The sequence below is a fragment of the Amia ocellicauda genome, chromosome 12 (genome assembly GCF_036373705.1).
Source record: "Amia ocellicauda isolate fAmiCal2 chromosome 12, fAmiCal2.hap1, whole genome shotgun sequence".
NCBI lineage: Eukaryota > Metazoa > Chordata > Actinopteri > Amiiformes > Amiidae > Amia > Amia ocellicauda.
The window spans coordinates 16,284,679-16,309,672 of NC_089861.1; the positions used below are offsets into that span (position 1 = coordinate 16,284,679).

Below are 24,994 nucleotides of genomic sequence, written 5' to 3' on the forward strand. Positions count from 1 at the left end.
TACACTGAATGGTGCATATGCGTGCTGGCAGGTGAAAGTGTATATATATTCGAAATGCATACTTTAAATATACTGCTATGGTTTAACGTAATGTTCTGGTCCAATGCCTGCTGACACGAGTGTCAATTGAGGGTCTTTTTATGATGGTTATATACTTTGTTATATCCAACAACTTTTATTTAAGTAATGGTTATTATATAAATCAAATGTTTTAAATTTAGGCTCTGAGGGACATCTGATTAGTATTCAAACACTGTCAAAAAAAAATGAGATTGTCACTTGATGAACCTTTGAACGTTTGGAAAACCTCCAAAGATCTGGACACCAAACAAACCTTCTATATATATATAACACTTAGTCTTAGTTTGACATTTTGCACATTATGTTAGTAATTTTTTTTGTTGAGATTTCATTTCTCTGCTCTTGTCTGGGGACATGTGTGTGTGTGGTGAGGAGAATTAGGTGCAGTACTGAAGAAACATTTCTTAAATTGTACTTTGGCCACAAGGTAGTGCTATGTGACAAGTCTGCCTTTATAAGAAAACTGCTGAAATTCTAATATATTAAATATATTTTATATGTAGTTTTTACATATAAAAATATCAGAGGTCCCAACCAGTTCAGTCTGATACATACATCAATATGTAATTTGTTAACTGAAATCTAAAAGCCCTGCTGCACATCAGATGTTATCTTTCCCTTGAACTGACAGCAAAGACTAAATCATGAAAGCACTTAAGCTCTTTCTTAATTTGAATGGAAAATACATTAAAAAAGAAACATTAATTGGAATGTCACAAAGACCACTAACAATGATTCCATGACACTACGAGATAGTTTAAATATATTTAATTTATTTAAAAAAAGAGAAAAAGGATAATTATAGTGGTATACCATTTTTGTTTGTGATAGAACTATGCAGGGTGCATGTGGAAAGTATTTTAATACATGTTATTGTACAGTGACTAAAGTAAACCATTGTAAAACAAATGCACAGAAAAGCACATCAAGCAACATAAAACAAAAAATGGTTTGTAATCCCTCAACCCCACATTTACTAGAGGATGATGACAGTAGATAACGACAGGCATGACTACTATCAGATCTGTTAAATTAAACCCTTTTATAAATAACTATTGTTTATTTGACTTATAAATCTCAACTTTTAAACAGCATCTGAATGTCCTTTTATAAATGCGGTTGTGCCTGAATTTAGAGATCCAGCTCCAGTTAAAAAGACATGCACATGTTCAGTGCTGAGGAATGATAAATTCAACAACCATTCTTGAAGACAAGCTTTGACAACCAGGGAGAGCTGAGGTGCTTTGTGATCAGGACGTCTTCTTTTCCAATATAGCTCTGACCTGCACAGGATCCGCCCGACCTTTCGTCTCCTTCTGCACCAGCCCCACCAGTTTGTTCAGGACCTTTTTGTTTCCTCTCCTGATTACTCTAACCTGCAAGGGATTATTTTCTTTAAAAACACCTAGACTGATCACAGAGGCCCATCTGGTTCAATCACTGAAAGCAGCTGGTGTACCTTTAGGTACTGACATTTCTGAGCTCCAAATACATCATCATAATTCCTGCTCTCTATTTATTTTAAAACATTCAATGCTATTGAATTGTTTCATTGCTATGCATTTTGTTTCTTCCATGGAAAAAAACATCTGCCCTTCTGTTTCTAACTAATGTTCTCTTCGCAGTATCCTGCCATATGTTTGTTAATAGACACAAATTACTTCATTATCCATAACCTATTATATATAATACAAACCCATAAGTTGCATCAAATAGTGTTTAAGAGATTTCAGAAGCAGATTCATAATGTAGACATCAAAACATGCAGATTGTAATGAAGACAAAAAGCTTACGCACTGAAAAAGGATGAAGGGTATACAGTGTATGAAGCATTGAGCAGCATGTCAACGCTGCCCCCTGCAGGACAGTCAGTGAGTAATTAGAGAGCAGACAGCCTTGCTATGACAAGTAAAAGTGTCACGTCATTAGTGAGCTGAGACACCACACAATCCAAAAACCTCACCTACACTTGCTCGGCATGAAAGGCCTTTCCTAGCTGACAATCTGGTACAACACATTTACCTCCTCCTGGTGCGAGTCAATGACAGTCTGACAGATGTGCTCTAGTTTGATCGCATCACACACAAGGCTTAGATTCTGATCACGAACAATCTGAGTGGCATTCGTCCCTGGACCTTTCCACAGCTCCTGCAACACCTGGCCAGGAGCAAGAGAGAGAAACAAGATTACTAGTTTCAATTCTTATTCAAACGTGTTCAGTATCCTTACAGTTTCCACTTTTTCTGTTTAAAAATATAGAAAATCATATTTGCCACTCGAGTAAAATCAGCCATATGTGCTATGAATCGAACACTTCTTTACTAATTCTAATTACTAATTATTTTTACCAATGCAACTATCAAAAAGAGAAATTAAGGAATTACTGCAGAATAACATTTTAAGACCATTCATTGTTAAATGGTTTTCTTTGACATTTGTAGCTGTAGAATGAGCAGGGCCTTGCATGTTGAAAAACTGATGTTTTAACCTATATTTCAGTGCCCAAGATGCAAAAATATCAATATGCTTATCAATATGCGTCCCATTAAGCAATCATTAACAATCATCCCATTTCGCTACTTTAATCATCTCAATTAATCATTATATAATTACAAAGCATGCACATTAGCATGCTGAATAACAAAACACATGGCTAGTGACATTGATTTAATCCTGCTTCCTTATTAGTAATAGGTTTAATACAATATTTCAGAATCTAATATTTTACGTGTTTTAAATAACCTGAACCACAGTATAATTAATCTGGCAAGACACTTTTTCCAGCCTATCAATTATTTCTATGAAAACTTGGTCATGTGAAAAAACACTATATTCAGCATCCACAGAGACGGGGACATCTGACAATTGGGAAATTATTATTATGCCACAATTTGTGTACAATAATGACTGGGGGAGGGCCATATACAACATACGTAATGTTGCTCCTCTTCGCCCTCCAAAATAAAGTAATTTATCTACAAATTTAAAGCAGCTCAAACATTTCTACATTCCTTTGCTAGACAAACAGCACACTAGATTTAAGATGACAAAGCCAAAATCATCAGTAACAAAACACAACAAAAATACACCCACGACCTGAATGAACAGCTGCTTCCAGCCTTCAGATGAACAGACCTCAGGAGACGCACCAGGTAATATCACAGAAGACACAGATGTGACAAATGCAGATATTCTTACTGCACCTGAAAATACCATCCTACAGAGTTTGTGGCAGATTTCATTACAAATCTATTTGTGAATGATAATTTTGTCGACCACTTGTCGTCGAGGGGGGGAGTGTAGCAATCTGGGAGTGTGTGTATGGGACTGCAGTGTATTGTGTGTCTGTCAGTTCTGTGTGTTGGGGGTGGGGCACATAATTGTTTTTAAGGGGAATTATTGTTGTGGTTGCTGGGGTCATGGGTTAACCCCGCCGGGGGGGGGGTCGTGATTGGAGGAGCCGGTGACAGGGGGCAAGCCTATATATAGGGGTGCCCTGGTTCTCATCGGGGAGATGTAGCCTAGAGACACCATGTTCCGTGTGCTCCGGTAAAAAGGTGTTGTTCAGTTCCAGTAGCGTAAAAGCCTAAAATGCTACAATATCACAATGTTTTAATATCGATCATGCCCCAGATATACTTAGTATAATGTGTTTTAATCTGTCACTGGACAGGGAGTTTTGTCACCTTAAAGGGGAAAATCCATAGTTTCTCAGTTTATTCTACAAGTAGAAACATATTCTGTGGAGTGAGTTTCCAATTCATAGTCCAATATGCTATGATCATACTTTCCCCCAATACCAATCAGGTGTGGCCTACATAATTTGGAGAAACAAAGGAACAGTAGCACTTAAAAACTTGTATATGGATAATCACTTTGCCTCATTTGAACAATTAAGAAAACCAAATTGATTTAACTTCAACAGTTAGAAATTATGTGCATCTAAACATACCTCACTTCCAAACCCTTCCAAAGGAAATGGAAATATATAGACTTATATATGGTCTAACATTGAGATAATAATAACCTTTTCTAAACAAATTAATAATTCTGTTCCTTATAAACGTGGAGTGACGAGATGCGTCGGCAGATCTCAGATGTTACAGAATATGTAGCTTTTCAAAAAATGAAAAACACCAACTAATTCAATAGTTATGCATAGACTCCATTATTAAAAAACAATGTTATACAGAATTTACCTTTCAATCTCCCGCATATGGAGTTTAATTTGGACAAAGGCACTTTAACACATCTATTGTGGACTTGTCAAAAGCTTTTGGAGCCAGGTCTCAAGCACTTGGACAGGGTGAAACCCAAGAAGGACTGGGAACTCTGCCACAGACTGGCTCATAAGATGTTATGAAGCAGTGACAAAATGTATTTTTTTATTATGAGCAATTGTTAGGTTTTCATTTTATGTTTGTCTGTTTTTATTTTGGCGTTTTTCATTTTTGTTTAATAATCCTGTGTAATTACTTGTTATTGTAGCTTTTCCACTATTTTATTTTCCATACAAAAAAAATATATATATAACAATAATGTCTATGCACAGAGCTTTAAGACATTAATTAAGGCACAATGATAATAATAATTACGATTATTAATAATTATCTTTATAACCGTTATAGTTTATACATGTTGTGTTCACTTCAGGGGTCATGCTTTTCTTGCTTTATTTGCTATATACTTTGCCAGTATCAAAAATAGTGCTTTAAAATGCATTTGTGACACCACAGAAGAGACTGCAAACCTTTCTTTAAACATGTACATTTATCGAATGGGCAGAACAACTCATATATATATATATATTTTTTTTATTAGTAAGAGCTTAAAGTGTTTATTTATAACTACTTGTTTGGTAACACTGTATTGCCAACAGAGACACCTTTGGAATAAATTAACTACAGTTCATGAAAAACAGTAACCTTAACAGTGCCCTAATGATTAAGCAAGGAAACAATACATCTTAATACTAATAAGGAAACGCTACTCAGTTGACCTCAAACATGGCTTGTAGAATTCAGACTGCAGTGCATTCGACGGCTTGTTTGTGGTAAATACTTATGTAACCAATACTCCGCTGTAATGGAGACGGGTCATTCACTTACCAGTTTTGCCACTGTAGAGGAGATCTGTCCCGTCTCTAAGAGGTTAAGCAGCTCTGCCATAGAGGATGGGGAAATGGGGCTGGTAGACAATAAATTTGAAACCTAATTATTTCATACTACTTGCTGAGAACCCAAATATAGTGAGCAATCATCTCAGAATGCAGCAGTGATAATTATAGCAGTTTAAACTGACCAGTAATGACACTCAGTTAAGAATAAAAGGAAGCTAATATTTTCATATCTATATACAGTTCACATCAAAAGTTCACATACACCAATGGATATTCATGAGATTTCTCAAACTGAATTTTAGGACAAATATTTTATAGCAAAATAATTGTTTTTGTGGATAATAGAAACATAAATCTCAAGAAATAAACTTCTGCAATTTGTTATTTTACACTATGCTCAAAAAGCTTATAAAAATGCCCTCAACAAGGAAATAAAATGAAAAAGCTGGTAAGAAACCATACAATTCTTTTATCAATGAGCTTTTGGCATGAGTCTTTAGTGACTTCTCGTGTATTCATAACAATGACTCAATGCAATAGATCTGAACTTCACTAGGCCATTTCAGATACTTGATTATTATTATTATTTTTTAAATTCTGAAGTAGATTTAAATGTGTGATTTAAACTACTGTAATTTAAACTACTGTTTAAATTACTATACATTTGACCATGTTTAGATTTATGCTTCATCGCTCCTTAAAACGTCTTTAGAGCACAACTCATATCCAACATTCAAATGCTGCTTTGCAAATGATGTTTTTACTTCTGTGGTCTGTGACTATTATGAATTTACCTATATAATAAGCAATCTCTGATTAAAATTGAAGTGTCTTTCTTCCAGACTTTCAGTTTTAGAAATGTTCTTGAATCCCTCTCAAGCTTTATGACAACTCATTATTTTCTGCCAAGGTATTCAGAAAGCTCCTTACTTTTTCCAAATTAGTCTTATTGATAAATACATCAACCTTTTTTATCTGACACATGATACTTTCTTCTACTAAACACCAAACATTCACCTTTGACTGACATTCAGGTTGTGCTGCTTGAGAAGCCCCAACAGGTCTTTAATGATCCATCCAATCACCTTCTTTGGCTCTGCTTTGGTCTCTTGCAATACACTGATAAAATAGTCCATCAACCCTTCTTCATTCTGGAGGAACAAAAAAGACAGGATATCTATGTTATGTTATGTACATGTTATGACTGCAGTTTTATTTATGTTGTTTGGCAAACATTCTTCATCATCACCTTTTTAAATCAGTATTATACATCCACAGTCAAGTCTAACTTTCCCAGCATAAAAAAACAATGCATTGTAATTGTTATAGGTTATATACAATTGCAGACATGAACTTTGTCAATCATAACCCTTAATGTACAGTTGTAGCTGTCAACACCAACTTTTGTACCCCACTTCCGCTAAGTATGCTGCTTATCTGTCTGTATCTATTGCCAGTCAGTCAGACACACTACGAAGATGTCAGCAAACAACGCCAATTAGATAAAACAAAGTCCACCTCAGTGATAAGGAAGTGGTTCAGTTTTGCGAAGTCCGATGTCGAGTAAACCACTATGCTGTGTAAAGTTTGTAAAAAGTCTATCGCAAGTAAAAGTGGCAGCACAACAAACCCAGGTGCTGGACCTGCGACAGAAACACGCAACGAATGGGAGCAATGTGTGGCACTGCGAGATACAGATGTAAGCTGCCCCCCTCACAAAACCGCTGCTAAAAGGCAGTTAACATTAGCGGCTTCATTTTCAAATGCCATCCCATAGAACAAGAAGGGGCTCGGTGGAAGGAAATTACAGACACAATGACATTTCTGGGTGAGCAGAGGTTCATAAAGATACTGAAAACAATTGATCACAAATATGAACTGCCAAGTTGCACACATTTTGCGGAAGTAGCACTGCCCCGTTTGTACAACGCTACATGTAAAAGAGTTGCAGAGCAGCTGGAGAAAGCATTGTTTTATTCCAAGTCATTTCAATCAAAGAATTCTCTCTCCATTCCTGCAACAAGTGCCCCTTCAGGGAGGGTCTACAAAACACAGGTCCTATTATTATTAATATTTCAATAAATAAAATACTTACATGTTAATATGTTTTGGTCATTTTTAGTTTGTTTAGAGAAAAAAAAAAAAAAAAGATTAAAATCGTGAATCGTCCATAACTTTGAAAAAAATAAATATTTTATTGTTAGACAATATCGCCCAGCCCTAAACTATACTTATCATTACATCTATTCAGATTTTTTAACCACTGATTCAACCTAGAGAAATGCATTAAGAAATTAGATGCAGTGTAAACTCGGACATCCCCATCCATACTAAGTCTTTACTCCATTCAGCATCTTCTCATGGTCTAAGCAACCCCAGATATCCCCATGGATCCTTTTACATGGATCCTTTGACTGACTGAAGAACATGAAATAACCTTGAGCACTGCATTAAAGGAAACCTGGAAACCCCAGAGACTTCATAATCCATGAACTGATACTGTAGATTTCAATGTTCTATATATCAAAAGAACTCAGAAATCGAGATCTGAGCAGACTGTTCAGGGAGGACGCAGCTTGGGGAAAAGAGCTGATATAATTTCTCCTACAGCGCAGTGAAAACGGAATTAAGCTGGAATTGAATAAAAACTTGAATCCACAGAAAACTACACCTCTTTAATATTGCAAAGAGAAGGTTGCAATGGGATTTGATATGAATTCAAAATTCTGAGAAGAATTGAACATAATCAGCCCAAGGAAGTACCTAAAGCTCAGCAAGAAAAAGCACAAAGACCCAGGGAGCCAGGAAAGAAAAATCACAAAGACCCAGGGAACCAGGCAAGAAAAATCACAAAGACCCAGGGAACCAGTCAAGAAAAAGCACACAGACCCATGGTTCCGGAGGAAATTAAGCACATATTTAAAGATCTACATTAAAAAAAAAAAAGTCCCCCCCTACCATCAGTCATGGATATTCGGACTGAAATGTAAAATGAATAAATTTAATTAAATTCATAATAAAATGGATAAAGATAATAATGGGCACGACGTTAAAGTTGAGGAGTATTGTCTGGATATGATTTTGGGATGAAAAAATAACTAGAAAACAAACTAGTAAGTTGGGACAAATGTCTGCTTCATGTTTGTAGCCTTTCTGATACTCAAAGATGGCTTGTTTGCAAATACATTTTACACTCCTGTCAGTCAAGTGGAAAACATTGAAAAAAGTAGTGTAGTGGCAGAGTGACTGCTCTGTGAACTTACCACCAGTGTGAAGCTGTGTTCCGGGAGAATGCCATAATCTTCCACCAGGTGTCTGCGCTTCACTCTGGGCAATTCAGGCAGCTGTTTCTTGATCCAGTCAATGTTAACCATTTGCTGTGGGTGAGCTCCTGGGGGGACTGTCTCCCCTTCACACAATATCAGGGGTGGCAGATTAGGCTCTGGCATGAACCTTGATCGAAAGGGAAGAAAGGAGGCTTTATCAGTGAAAGTGATAAGCCTTCATTTTGTGTTTCTCTATTTATTTTTCATATACAGCATAGTTCTGAAAATAGTACATGCTACTGTATATAAAATGAAGCGAGAATGTTAAAGTATCATCATACTACGGGCAATAGATATAAATAGCTGGCTAAGGAGAAGATACATTTCTCTGACACTGGAAAGCAGCTGGCTGCATGATATTTGGTTTTGAAAACATAATTTTCATATAAATAGTAAAACAATAATACATGGTCAGTTTGGCCACTTTTGCTTATAGGCTTAGTATATCATTTTTACCGCAATCTTAAATTGAAGACTTGTATATGGATATGGTCATGATACAGTATCTTTACAATTACAGATTTCAAAATGAAGATTTCAAAAACGTTTTCAAAAAAGGGCATTATATCCTAGCTTTAATGCAAGTTGTAAGAATGTTTTTCACCTCATAGAGGGGAAATAATTCAGTTTGCTTCTGTTCAAATTTGGCTGAGTTTTTTATTTTTATTTTTCCTGTTCAAGGATATAGCAGTGGCGAGCAAACCTTGAGTTCTTTGACTTCAATCAATGCTTGAGCAAGCTGGAGATTTTTTCTTATGGTGTTCAGGTTGGAACTAAGATAGTTTTTTTTTTTTTTCTTCATAAGGGAGTGTGTCATTAATGTAGAAGATTATTCCTGAGAGACTTATAAACTTCATCTTTTGTTCTTAAAGGACTATTGATTTAGCACATTTCTGTTTTCTTTCTCTCTGAGTAGATGGGTGCTTTGAATGGAAGTTTTTTGTTTGTTTTGCTTTGGTTGCATCTGTTGGTCTTTAATTTATTAATTCAGTTCATTCTAATAAGTGGATTTTTGTTGCATTTTTATTCTCATTGTTATAATTATTATTGATGGTGATAGTAATGGTAAGAGTGATAATATGTATATTTTATATATTAATGTAAACTATTAGTTTTATATTTATTGTATATAAGTACAAGGCTATGTTAAAGTTTCATATTAATACATCTGTATCATAGAAGGCAATCAACCAATAAAATGTGTTAGTGATTTTGAAATAAAGTTCAAGCATCACTGCAAGACAGATTGAGGAGTGTTAATTCAACTCCCCAGAAAGACTTTTGACACCTAATCCAACATTTACATCAATATTAGATATCGTCTAGCCCAGTGGTTCTCAAACTTTTTGGACTTGGGACCCCTTTGCTGCCCAGACTTTGGTTGCAGACCCCCACCTACCAAAGGATGACGGGGGGTGCTGATGCTAAAAATTTGTGATAGCACAAATTGGGGGGGGGGGGGGGGATCTGACAGTAATAACTTTTGAGAGCAGGGGGGCATGGGGGGGTTTACGGTAAAAATGAGTGAGAACACACCAAATTGATGAGAGGGGAGATACATTTAGTTCATGTTTTCTATATATACATACTGCAGCTCCTCCCCAATTCTAAAACATGATTCTGAATATGTCTTAAATGACTGGGCTCTATCAAGCCACTCATCCGATTCACATTTCTTGAGATGGGGCTGTTGTCACCTGTAATCCAGCAGCCCTTCTTTGTCCCTCATTGGCACTGTGAGCCTGAAAGCACACACAAAAAAAACCAAAAACATATTAGTCCTCTATAAAGTAAGGCGTTTAGTGTCCTCTGCCTGTTGCTTGTCTCAAATAACCATTTATAAAAAGTTTTTCCTATTAAATATTAAATATAGTGTAACCTCTGAGCAATTGTCAGTCATTAAGAACTTGTTTCTGTGGTTTGCAGTTTAAAATCAAGCTTTGTCATTTTTAACCCAAGACGACACTATGAAGCCGGGATGAACTCTAGTAGAGACCAGGGTTGACCTATCCAACCTGGGACAAAGCGCTCACAGCAGGATGAAAAACGTTCACGTGAATCGTAGCTCCTGTATCGTAGTGCAAAGAAAATGTGAATACAAGCAGGGCTGAACTCAGGTCCACTCAACCCAGACTTAGGGTTAGGCTTCTGACAAGATATATTTAACCAAATGCACTTGAGCACTGAGACACTAAGGGAACATTAGCTCCCATGTCTCCTGCAGAACTTCTAGATTTATGCCCTTTGTGGCTCACACCTCTTGACTACTATCTGAATCAATATAGTCTGGGTATAGAATTCCCATAATGATAATATCTCATAATTCAAAATGAAATTATTATAACCCTACTTACCTGAAGGCCATAGTAAATTATCATATTAGGTGACTACATTTCTCTTTCAGGGTACAAGGATTACAATATTAGCATGCACATGCAAGGATATGCATGGAAAAAATACAAAAATAGCTTTTCTGCAATTCACTGTATCATGGGTCCTTAATATATACTGTATACAATATAAGATGGCTTTGGATTTACAGTAACCTTACTTATATGTTTGAAATTCCCAAAATGTACCCTATCATATCAAACAGATATGACAACTTAAGAAATTAATGGAGAAAACTAAACATTTCTTTCCTAACCATTAGGGGGTGTCAGTGATACCATTTTCTGATTCAGTACAGCTCTGATAGTTGCTTCCAAACCAAAACTCCATGTTTGTATTTCAATATGGTAATTACTCCCCACCCAAAAAATAAATGCTTGTAAGTCCACAAAACTGTTTCCCTTCCTGCTTTTTTTGTACACCATCATCTAACATTGCTTCCGGCGATACCAAAGAGCACAGCAATTGTTTCTCTGACATTCATTACCTTACAAATTGCATCATAACTTCTTCTAATCTGATAGTTGACCCTTATTTGATTGACTCTTTTACACATAATCACTGCAGATAGGTTTATCCATTTTCAGAAGCAGGGCCTTTTAGCACTTTCATAACTGAATTGAGCATAATCCGCCAATATGGAGATGTATGCTTAACATGTTACTTTCATTATAAAAACCTGCCTTATTTTCGGGATAATATGGTATTATCTGTTAACCACTTACATATGTATAAAGGACAAACAATAGCCAGACATCTACTTACAAACACTACTATAGTTCATTCTGTCATGCATTCTACTTTTCACTTTAGTTGCACTGCATCTGTAGCATACAGTTTTACTATATTCTTTAAGAAAGATTTTCTTCATTTATTAATAAATTGTTCAAATCAGGATGTGAAGCTCTCAAGAAGACAAGATATTTTTAAGATATGTTTTTATAATTCTAACACCCTTGTGCACACAGCATCATAAAAACATATATCATATAGCTGAACAAACTTTCCAGTTCTCTTACCCAGACTTATAATCAAAGGAACGCGTCTCATTCAATATCACGCCTCCACTCTCAAGGACACCAATCTGTCTCTGAATTTCATAGTCTGTGAAAAAGATTTCAGGTCCAATAAAGCAAGCAATCTGGTACAGAACCCATACCACACTTTTAAGCCTCAAATAAAATAACTAATATAATACATCATTAAAATTCAGTGTGAAGTTGGTTTAACATGTACAGCTTGTTTTTTTCCCCAAGTTTGATAAACATACTCTTTGCAAGTTGTAATAAACAATGTTAATCAAAATCCACATATGGATATTAAAACAAACCAACAAACAAAAACTATTCCTAAAAAGTCTAATTTGCTTTCAATCATAGTATTGTGAAGAGTGAAGGTGAATGTTCTTGGAGCAGGGTTGCTCTTGTCATTATCTTGAAAAAAAGTTAAAATAAAATAAATAAATAAATAAATAAATAAATAAAATAAAACAAAATATATATAGTTATAATACCGGTTTACAAAATCTGTTTCATGCAATATGCGTTTTCAAAGCTCAGCCTTGCAAATTCTACAAATGTGACGTCAAACATGCGAACTCTGACCTCAAATCATTAAAATTACATAATCCATTATATATGAGTGCAATTTTAGCAGAATGGGTGTAAAATCAAATCTTGTTTTAATAGCAATTCCAGTAATCCAGTATAAATTGGCCTCCCGCAGACCTCCCATAGTCTCAAGAGTTTCCTGCTTCTTCATTATAAATGTAATGAAAAAGGTCACCTGTGAATTAATTGAAATCATCAGATTAACTAAACTGAAAAAGGGAATAAAGTTCTAAGAAAATCTGCAATGCATTTTATAGACTTTTAAAGGCACATGCTCAATATAGTAACTAAAATCCTAGCACTGCGGGTCATGTGAGCCAGTTGCTCAAGACAAACTAGTCATAATATTTTCATAAGATAATGCTGCTCTCTTCTATAGTATTTCTGACGCTGTACACCATCTTGACTAGCACTTTGAACATTTGCATGGGCTTTTAGGTGATGGCTCAAACTGGATGTGTTTCTATGACATTGAAATTCACCTTCATGTCCTCCTGTGTTGATAGGAGTCTATATGTAAAGTGTCTGCGATCTTTCTGTTCAATAGAGATTAAAGCTGGTTTACTTTACAGCAGGTAAAATTAAAAAGCCAGCTCTCACCTATTGCCTTGGCCAGGAAACGGGCACTGTTAATGTTCTTCACCTCTGTCCTCACCCCCAAGGGATCATCAGGCCGATGAACAGAAATGTTGGCATCCACTCTCAACTGGCCCTCTGTTCAAGTAAGGAAAAAAAAAAAAAAAGTCTTCAATTTAATTTAATTTCAAGAACGAAATGCCATTGCTTCATTTAATGAATAGCACTAAATTCATGTTCCAACTATGTGCTCTTTTTACATTTGTACTCTTTCAGTAACATAGAACCTCTTACAAATTATGGAGAACTAATCCATGTCATGTAGGCCAAATTATAATTTTATAATTATTTTATTTTAAGTGTTAGGGTATGCTTTGTGTATGATCTGTATTTTTCCATGCTGCTAATACTGAGGATTTAAATTTAATATCAGCCTTTCCTCTCTTTCCTTCATGTCTATCTCCCTGAGTTAATTATTATTAACAGGGTTCAAGCTGACATTCTGTTGATCTACTTTTCTGTCCTTTTTCCGGCTGCACAACCGCAGTCTGCCATAATTTATAATTCTGCAGATTTGCTAATTTCAATAACTGTTGCCAGGCAGCATGAAGACCATGAATTTAACTTACTGATTTTCGCATTACAATAGAAACTTTCCCCTCTGCCTTCAATGACTATTATTTGCCATGTGATATGTTATGAAAAGCTATACCGAAGGAAATGATTTAAAGAACTGCTACCAATTTTTGGGGAGACTGTTTGAGGAATTTCCCATTTGCACTCATGCTAGAATAAAGAATCAACCCTCTGAATAAACTTTGCCTACGGCTCTTCACATTCTTGTCTTTGGTGAGGCTTACCTGCCATGTTGCCCTGGCTCGTCCCCAGTGTCTGCAAGATGAGCTGAAGTTCTCGTACTGCTGCTGCTGCCTCCTCCCCACAGCACATGTCAGGCTCCATTACCAGCTCCATCAGCCCCACACCTGCCACGACAGGTGACAACTTTGACTGCCACCCTGACTACCTTTCTCAGAGAGGAGATTCAACAGAATAATTGATGGACGGCTGATGCTACCTGCTCGGTTCAAATCTATGAGGGTCTGGCTCCTGGAATCATCATGTAGGCTCTTTCCACTGTCCTGCTCTAGCTGTATCTGCTTAATCCTAACAGTCTTGGTCACCACCTGGTTCTGCTTGTGTCCCAGTAGAAGGCTGTAGGTGAGGCTGCCGTTTACAGCAATGGGCACTCTCTGCTGGGTTATCTGATAGCCAGCCTACAGCAGTTCATCAGGGAAATTGTTTAAAAGAAAAAAGTACTCAATAAGTTAAGAGAAAGCACACGTGCGAAAAAGGATTCCTTAACATATATGGAGTACACTTCATATTAAATTATAAATCTGAAACTTTATATCAAGTTTTGTCTTTACAATTCATGAGCTTTAAAAATGTTTGCTAATAGAAATACAATTCAATTCAATTCAACAATTCAACGATTACCCAGCGACACTTCATACCAAGGTTAACAATTACACAAGGAAGCCAAATACACATTCATGTATCAATACAATGTTATAGCATATAGTCACTAGTTAAACTGGCTGCCTGAAGATATTTCTCTTTGGACTATTTGTACGTGAGAGGCTATCAACATCATAAACATATACTGGTAAGCTTTTTCTGCCTTTCATATTTTCGAGAGAAGGAGCTTATATCCATGAGCACCACACAAATTACTACTATTTATTTATTGGTAGACAGGGAGACTTACAGTTTACACGAGCATTGCAAAAGTGCAGTAATACTAATCAATAAAATATTAAATATAAGCATTTAAAAAGTGTAGTAATACAATTAATATAAAGTACAACGCATGAAGTTCAAAGCAGTAACAAATGCATGCAGACATCAGAATACATCTTAGAGAACCAACTATCTCCAAAGCCATGTAAATGTATATAAATAATCTACATATACATATATAGGTTTTCCACTGATAACATCTTACATTTATAAAGATTCTTCCTGCTTCTATAATTTCTTTAGAATTTCATCTGGCATGTTTTTTTTAATTTGGGATGAGCAGGATATAAACAAAAACATGTTTTGGATATTAAATAAATTAAAGACTGAAACTGGAGTTGTTTGGTAAAATGCTTGTAACGCCATAATCACATTCTTATTTTCTGTACATAAAAGAGAACACTAAAATAAATTAAACCAGAGGAAAACAATGTCCACAGATAGGTACTAATAATATATACTCAAACAATCAGTCAGATGTATACAATAATAAAAAGTGAACAGGGCTTACATATATTTACATTTTCCATCTCTGATGTCAGGTTTCCAAAATAGTAAAACAGACAAAAAATAAATTGTTGCCTTGTATTCTAGTATTGGTGTCATTGGACAGGCCTCTGTCGGCCTGACTGATTAGACTTACAGGTAGATCAGCATAGAAATAATGCTTCCGGTCAAAAAATGACTTCTTGTTGATTGTACAGTTCAGGGCCAAGCCTGTCATAACAGCTGCCTCCACACATCTTCTATTGAGGACCTGCAGAAGAGGAGGAATGAATATAAGGGATTGATAAGAACTAAGCAATTGCAGATCCAACTTGACATTAGTCAGCAGGGCATTTTACGGTTTCATGAATTACAAGGTAACTTAAAGTGAATGCTGTCAGATCATAAGGTCAGGCATGTTACAAGTCATCAACTGTGCAAATATTAACCAATTCACTGCCCAACTGCTCCATGTGGACAATTTGAAAAATCACAATGTATCAAATAAACATTATTACAGTTGTTCGCTTGTCTTGTCAGACCTTTTTAATGGTGTATAATCAAAGCACTGTTGACTTTGCCACATGTTAAGGTTAGCCTGGTTGTACTGGGAACCACAAACAACATGCACTTTTAAATTCACTATATCTAGAGACACTGTGTGCTAATGTTAAGCTTTATCCAAAGAAAAAAAAAAAAAAAAAGATCGGTAGAGCAAACAACAAATAAACCGAATACTCAAAAAGCTAGGAAACTCCCAGCCTGTAGAAAACATACACTTCTGTATGAAATGCACTTCTGCCGCAAGTTTCGCCAATAATGCCAAACACATAAATCTCCCATGGAATATGGTGCATACACATTTTTAAATATATGCATTTCAACTTATTATGTTTTGAATTAAATATTTTTTGCATTAAGTATTTTATTAATCTTTAGCCTAATTAAAATCAATGTGATTTAATTCTTGGTTAATAATACAGTAATTATAATTTCTTTAGACAACTTAAGACAGTAATTCAATAATTGAAACACTTTTAAAATATACATTACACAAATCTATAAATGTATAATGAAAATGCACAATACTTTTGTAGACTAGTGTAGTGTGGTAACAGTTCAAAGCAGGATGTGGGGCACAGTGCTGGTTTATCAGGGCAGGTTGTCTGCTTTCTGCCTAACTTCTTAGCTCCCCAGGACATGCCCCCCTCCTGTCTGAACAGCTCAATCTGGCATCTATTTGTCATTCCTGTCAACAAATGTCTCCCTATCAGTCTTGCTGAAACTCCTACATTACCATGGCTAAATCTGTCATGGTGTTGCTGCTTGTGTCCCTGTTCATAAGTCTCTGACCTTGGCTGTGATATCTGCATTGGTGGGTCTATTCTTATTTTATTAATTTGATTTGATAAAGAGCTACCTCTTAAGCATGGTGAAAACTGTCAGCCCTGTCTACTCCTTCCATGTATCTATTATATTCCTCTATGCACTGTGGTTTTTGGACTACCCTTCTAGCCCTTGGCTGTGCATCCTTTTTGAAATGATTTTGTTATGCACGGTAGAAAGCAGGTACTGTTACTAAAAGGGGACCCTGCTGAGGCATGCCTTTATGGTTGAGATTGACAGTACCGCAAGCACCTGTGTTTTATTCATGCAGCGATTCAGTCGGGAAAGGGGAAATGTAAAAGTTGAGTACACTACATTGCCCTTTCCCAGGAGTTTTGAGGTGTTCAGGTGTCAGCCCACAACTGAATATTATCCAAATCCCTTTGAATAGCCTGTGCTGCCAAGATTGTATCTGTTGAGCCACCTATTTTAGTATCATCTGCAAATTTGACATGTTTGCTAACTGTCCCAGAGTCCAGATCATTAATATAGATTAGAAAAAGTAAAGGCCCTAGTACTGATCCCTGTGGAACTCACTAACAACCTCACTCCAGTTCTTTACTTTTGACTTGCATTAAAACACAAAACAGATCGCCTACTATGTAAGTTAGTTACAGCACAACCTGGACCAAATCATTTTTAGACAGGGTGAAGGGGAGTTGATTGTTAAATTTTAAGAAAAAAAAATGTCATTGTAAAGATATTTTTGTGTCGTGTGTGATTTATGTGAAAGGTGTCTCTTATGCCCCATTTGTACTGGCGGACGCGTCCGATACATATACGGGTGTTTCCACTGGCTTAAGCGTCTGGACCTAGACGGTTAACTATCTGGTGCCAGACGTGGCATAAGCGTCTGTCATGCCCACTAAGGAAATACTTCTCTTTCAGAAGTGGAGATGTGTGCTTGACTGTAGACAGACAGGGAAGAAATCAGATACATTATATGTTGGAAATAAAATCTCAAATACAAGGAAATTACAGTTTTATTAGCAGCATGGAGTGAAATCCACATACAGAAACAATTACTGCTTACAGTTAATATCAGAGTGTACTAAAAACTTGGATTTCACAGTGCCGGGACTAATTAAAAATAAACTGAAGGATAATAATTAGATCGGTAGCAGCCGATTTTATTAATATTTTATGAACAACTGGACGGTGTTTCAGGCTGTTTTGTGAATGGTGTGCAGTCTGTTGTATAACAGCCCCACAGAGACAATCAGTATGAAGGAGAACACGATTTAGTGCCCATTTACAAGTTAAATGAATGAATAAATAAATACAGCAGATCTGGGTTTTGCTCTAAAACATTAAGGACTGGTTTAATAAATGCGTCCATAAACACCATGACTGAAACGTGCACACTTTAGTTAAATTATAACCTGCTATTTTGCAGCTGCTGTTACTATTTGATTAATCATGAAAAGTGTATTTTGTTTCAACAGTAACTTGCCCTGGTTACGGGCGTCTGCTAAGTAAATTAAAAATAATACGGCAAACATCTGTAGTAAGAGTAATAAGTTAAGGGACTCAAGTTGTGCCGTTTAAAATACATATCTAATAGCACACATCTTGATGATGATTATAATAACAATAAATAGCAAATATTTATTTTATTGTTGCACATGAAAACATTGTGTCTGCATATAATGTTGTCTATACACGTTTAGCTCTTCTTAATATCTCTTAACAGAAACGTGTATTTATTACGCTGTTTACAATCATGTAAAGCACAAATAATAAAATAGACACAAAAGTCCTTTCCACGTCAGGCTCTATCGCTCGTAGTGTTGTTTTCAGTCTTTGTTTTTAAAATGGAATACAAACCAAACCCACAATCGCTCTGCTCCTCCCACAACAGGGGATAGACTTGCTACAATGGCCTGGTTTTACGTCCAGCAGACGTCCGGCATGGCACAGCATGCCACGGACACTTAAGCCAGTGGAACCGAGGCATTATTGTAAAAAGGCAATTTCATGCAGTTTGTGCTCAGCTTTGCTTCATGGTCCTCTCGACCCAAACTGCGAAAGATGACATGTCTTATACAATAAGAGACAACCTTCACTCAACCTATTAATTTATAATTATTAATTATTTTTATTAATTTATATAGATTATAATTATATAATCTTAATTTCATGGCTTCATTAAAAATATTCCTGTATGCAACCCTGTCCACAAATAGGTGCAAAACTTTATGCGACAATGTTACAGTTTCTTAACCAGCGGATATTATGGTTTTGGTTTGCGGCTCTTCAGTCCATGAGGCATGGCCACCCCTGCACTATAAAAACGCAAAGAAGCATAAAATCATTACTCAAACTTGGAGGAATTAAAAGATCAGGAGAAAGTAGACAATTGTTCTCCCAGTAGTAACCATCACCCAGACAGATTATATCCCATGTGCTGGCTACTTTTTGAAATGTAAGAACCACAGACTACAAATGTAGTCACTAGAAGCTGGTGCACATCCCTTTCCTGGATTTATCCATGCTTTAACTACCTCTGAGCTATAATTTCAGCTTTTAGCAGTGCTGTGCTGCTCTCTCTGCTTCTTTACATACTTAATGAATGAATGAATAAAAATATAAACCCTTATAAAACCCTGCAGAAATAACCCTGCATCAACTTTTTGTTGTGTGTAAGTTAACAAGAAGAATATGGAACAAATATGCAAGTCCTTCCTTCTGAAAAATACAATGATCGAAAAAATTAACCAAGTTTTTCAAACAAATATAACACAGCGAGCAGTTTGGGTCTGGAAGATCCCATTCCAGGGTTTGTGGATGACTGTAAATCAGATGTACACAAATGCCTACCATATGCAACAGAAAATTGCAATGGAATGTTTTTGAATATTTGGATTAAAGCAGAATACTTATTTCCCAGATTAACAGAAAAGCATAAAATGTCTATTCCATGGATGCGGAAAGAAGCATTTCGTCATATACTACAGTTTTAAAAGAACAAATTGACAGCAGGAAATGTTGATGTTTAAATGTAATTGAAAAAAACATAATGCACTACGCTTTGCACCTTAGGGTAAATAGCATAAAGTTTAGCTATGTTATTTAGCTATGTTAAGTATTTAGGCCTACTCTAAATTTTATGTTAATTTAGTTACACTGAATAATATAGTGTGTACAACATATTACTAACAAAACCATGATTAATGTTGGTGTACATGCTGTTCTATTATTTAATTTGTTTATTATGTGTATCTGTGGTAATAGAATAACTACAGTAATTCAGATAATGCAATAATGATGACTTGATAGGTGGCTCAAGCTATATCGGTGTCTTGGACTGGAGGACTGAAATATTTATAAAAATAGTCCGAAAAAGGCAGGGCCCTACCTTTTAACCTATATTATCTTGTTAGCGTTAAAGTACAGTCATCAGTATATAGCAAAACCATGTATATTCCTCAGTGAATCTGGATCAAATAAATAGTGGGTGCAGAAAATACTAACTCCCCCTTGGAGTTAAAACCACATTTTGCTGTTACAACAGTTTTGTATTTGTTATTATGAGCTATACAACATGCTCTATAGTATCAATGTATTTAAAAGTTAAATTAATTAATTAAAAAATAAAACCCCTACAAAGTTGGGGGATGGTATTTACAGCATTAAGGGGTCATGTCCAATTTTCCCAGTTGATAAACCAAGTGCAGAGAAAACATTAATCTAAAATATAAGACTTGCATCTCTACATTTTCAACGTTAGAGGGAAACAAACAACTAGTCAATTAGAGCCCAACAGGCATTAAATAAGGAAGGAACACATTTTAAAAAAGTATGTAAAAAAACAATAATGTTTGATAACCGCAAATTACAAACTTCATAGCGGTTACATTTATCAGAAGAACAAAGCTTGGGTCAAAGTTTTGATTTAATCCTAGCAGACGCTTAATCTTTCTATTTTTAAAATCTAAGCCCTGTATTATCACCTGCTTTTTCTACACCTGCACTCCTACTCAGCACTTTATGATACTTTTATTAACAGGGAAAATAATATAACCAGTATGTCTCCCAGAGGGACTTTAAGAAATGTATATAGATTCCTAAAATGCCATGGAATTATTAAAAAAGTTTATGATTTTCCAAACTGTTCACTATGGTGTTAAAGGAATGAACCAACTTACAGGTAAAGTGCCAGGTAAGGAGGCATCGAAGAATGACACCAGAGAATTAGGTGGAGAGGAGAACCTCACTTGGGAGCTGGAGAAAAGCTTGGAGTTGGAGTGGATCTGCGCATGGATCTCCAATCCCACCACTCCCACAAGAGGATTAGGATCACTGCGAAGGAAACAGTTTATTTTAAAACCTGAAAGCTGCTTGGACAAACTGTTCACTTAAGAATACCTGATCATGAAACTGGTGACAAAACACAACAACACTGGAAATACATTTGAGACTTCATCCACTACATGATCTACTGTACGCAATTATAAAATAAGAGGAATACATTATTTTTTGTTTCAAATTATTATCAGTTAAGTAACGTTTCAAGGGAGAATAAGATGGGGAATCTGCTTGAATTGTCCTAGACTGAATAACTTCCATAATATATGAGATCATAATTCAACCACAAAACGTAAAGTAAAGAAATACGTGAAATAGCGCGCGTTTACTTATTCTATCCACAGCAAACTCGTTTAATTCAATGCAATGTGATAATATTATACTCTGCTTTGTAGGCGATACCTATTCACTGTGTGTAGTTAATTACAACCATGACGATCCACATGGAAAGCGATACAGTCACAAACATACCATCTCTCTTTGTTTTGAAGACTGCATTTGTAACTTAAAGTCCGTATATTTCCTGCAAATAGACTGTAATAACTAATCGTCTTTAACAAATGTTTTGAAAATAATATGTTACTATTCCGCATAATGTGTACTGCTGCCAAGGAGGCGGCCATCACTGTTCTTCGCCCCAAACGTCCTGGAACTTGTAGTTTTCCATTGACAAGGTTCGGCGAAAACACTGCGCCGAAAACAACTCTGAGAACTACAAACCCCAAGGGTCATTGGATTGTGATTGGCTACTATATCATTGATATTCATTCAAAAGATAAGGTGCCGTTCATATAGCGCAGATTTCCATAGTTCAGCGCGGCTTCACCAATGGGATATGTGGAATCCCGCAGATCAACGCAGAACTGCGGAAATCTGCGCAACAAAAGCGCGACTTAAATCTGTCCGTCTACGGAACGCCGGTGGTGACATTCTTATACTAACGCGTATTGGCAATGGTAACTGTGTTAATGCCATAACATAACACGATTCAATGGTCTGTATGTCGTTTGACAAGTTTATAAAGCATGTAACTTCCTCAGGTGGAAACATTTCGGACATTTAGTAGAATGTTAAAGGTAAAAAGTTGGAATGATGGAAAAACGTAATCATGAAAAATGTTTATACACAAATAATATATATGCAATATAAATTATCCACGTCATTTATTTATAATTAAGATTAGGACACAGTCCCGAGAATTATAATTGTATAACAATATTTAAAAAGTGTTAACGCTTTATGAATTAGTTGATACCGTACTGATTTGTAAGCTCTGTGTGTATATTTTAAATATTTAAATATATATATATACATGATTTCAGATCATGATCTAGAGATACTGCCTACCATTGTTATGAAGTGAAGACATTCAATAATTGTTTCCACAAGTGGGGCAGCGTCTCAAAATAACACATGCGTTTGTCAAGACATTTCCAGAAACTATTAATTGAAATTACACCAAACTGTCAATTATTATGTATGGGTTAAAACAGTGGCTCTCAACCCTGGTCCTGGTGAAGAGTCCAAAATAATCCAGAGAAAGAGATGTAGGGTCAATAACATGAATACAACAAGTACCATTCACGGGGCTGTCCCACAAGCAGGACCAGGGTTGAGAATCTCAGGGTAGTATACTTAAAATATACTTGGGCTCAGGCTCAAAACCATATGCTTTAATACAGGGTTGGCCAACTTTGGTCCTGGAGGGTTGAGAGTGTAAAGTGCCAGCGACTTAATTGGTCTAATTATATAAATTGCTTGATACATGTAACACCTATCCAGGTCCCCAACTGTATCTTTAATCAAAAGCATATTTTAAACCATGCACTCTAAAATACCTTGCATTTTTTTTTTCAAATTGACTAATGAATTAGATCATTTAGGTAATGGAGAGCAGAAGTTGGAGCAGAAACCAACAGACATTGTGGTCCTCAAGGATGAGGTTTGGTCACCACTGATAATTTAAAAATCAATTTCAGAAAAAATGCCCTCCTTTTGTAATCCAAACTACACCAACCTTCATTTATTTGTAATGGAAGAGGACACGTTTATGAAGCTAAAACAACCTGTGAAGCCCCATATCTGATGTTGGTGTTGGATTTATGAACAAAGACAATTAGATTGCAAGTACAGGATGGGGTACATTATGGTTCAAATGACATTTGATTAATGGAAAAGCAGCGTGAGAGGAATGAACTTTGTGTATTTGGATGCCCCCCTGCTGTACTTTATTTACACTTTGGTTCATGATTCCCTTGAACTTCAGAGTCAAAATGTGGTGTGCTTGCCTTTTAAAGCTCATTAAAATATAATGTTAAAGCTTTAATTGAATGGAAAAATGTTGAGAAAGAACAACTGAAAGTGTTTCAAAAGCTGGTCAAGAATTCAGGATTCTATGAAAAAGTTTTTTTTTTTTTTAACACTGCTTACATTTGTATAATACAGTTATATACTCTATAAATGGTGGGTTTTGGCTGCTCACTGTCTGACTATCAGCTGCAGTGGCAGCCCTTGTCCCTCCACCCCTTCCTTCCTTTTCTTTTGTTTTGGTCGAAATAGGTGGGCTGTGTTCATTAAACTGTGCATTTGAAAACTTACTACCCATATTATTTCTTCAATAACAAGGATTGTTACAATGTAATGCTTAGGAAAATGCCACTTTTTCACTTAACCACCAACTACATTAACTTGTTAAGTAATATGAACTGTTAACTATTAGTTTAAAAACATTTTTGAGATGGGAGTTTTTTTGTTTCTTTTTTTACATGGTAAAATGGGAAATACCTTTTTTGGTGTTCAAGATGCTTCCTTATTTTTGTTTTTATGCAATGAGGATTGGAGTGAAAGTTAAAAAAATGCTGTAGGCTTAAATGTGCTCTGCTTTGTGTTTTGACTTTTTTTGCTTGAAATAACCTTATATCCGAATTTGCAATATATCAGGGTAGAGGTGTATATATTATAATATATATATATTATATACATAAACACAGATCATAGGAGATAGGAGGTAAATATGGATATGGAGAAAGCGGTGATAGATGCAAATTCTGTCTTCAAGAAATATCCAATAAGAAAATTGACCCGGCAGGGCCTTCTGAGTGACTCAGTCGGTAAGAGCGCAAAGCGCAGACTGTGCCCTATGGTTTCTCATTTCATAGCTCATTTGAAGATTGTGACCGGGAGTGCTCAGTGGCGGTGCACAATTTGCTCAGCACTACACGGGTTGGGGAGGGCTAAATCGTCTGAGTTTCTTTAGGCTCGTCGCTAACAAGCATCCCATGCCGACTGCCTGGGCTCCTGCAGGTTTGCTGTTCTGCCGAGGGGGGTGCACCTCTCCTCCAATCGGGGCTGAACCTCCCGTATGGACTGTATAGCTTGCAGTGTGTAAAAAAAGGTGGCTCAAGGGTGACTGGGATTGGAGGAGCCCAGTCGTACTTCCTCACCCTACTCAAGTGTAGCGGTGGGGACGTGGCGACAAGCCGAGATGCCTTAGGATAATTGGCAATTCCAAAACATAGTGGGAGAAAATATAAATATAATTGGCGATTCCAAATTTAATAGAGAGGGGGGAAAAACAAGAAAATGTACCTGGAGAAGTGAAGGAAAAGTGAAATAGATTCAATTTAAATAAACCATAAACACTCCCCTAAACAGCTGTAGAAATGGTGTAGAATTAGGCCCTTATCTAAATCCCAAAGTGGAATGAAGAAACCGAACAAGAAAATCAACATCATGAACCACAGAAATTGTCGTATTAGAACTGAAGGATCAATTTAGTGTACTTTACGACCAACAAGAAGACATTGATGCATCTTAATTATGTGATACATTAAGTGACTCCTGAATGCTGGCCCGCTAGCCCAAGGAATGGATAATGGAGAGAATTCATCAACAATTAATTCACTTTTCGA

General features: G+C 36.1%; 1 protein-coding gene across 1 annotated transcript; it reads right to left on the reverse strand.

The window, feature by feature from the left end:
- Positions 1-834: 834 nt before the first annotated feature.
- On the reverse strand, positions 835-21,757 carry gatb (glutamyl-tRNA(Gln) amidotransferase, subunit B). The gene is made up of 13 exons (XM_066718465.1): positions 21,555-21,757; positions 20,924-21,077; positions 15,547-15,660; positions 14,179-14,377; positions 13,964-14,086; positions 13,128-13,241; positions 11,937-12,021; positions 10,224-10,268; positions 8,464-8,653; positions 6,218-6,351; positions 5,190-5,268; positions 2,104-2,238; positions 835-1,457 (listed from the first exon to the last, which is right to left on the reverse strand). Exons 1-13 carry the CDS (start codon positions 21,704-21,706, stop codon positions 1,332-1,334), a joined length of 1,650 nt encoding a protein of 549 aa, XP_066574562.1. The 5' UTR covers positions 21,707-21,757; the 3' UTR covers positions 835-1,331.
- Positions 21,758-24,994: the final 3,237 nt, after the last annotated feature.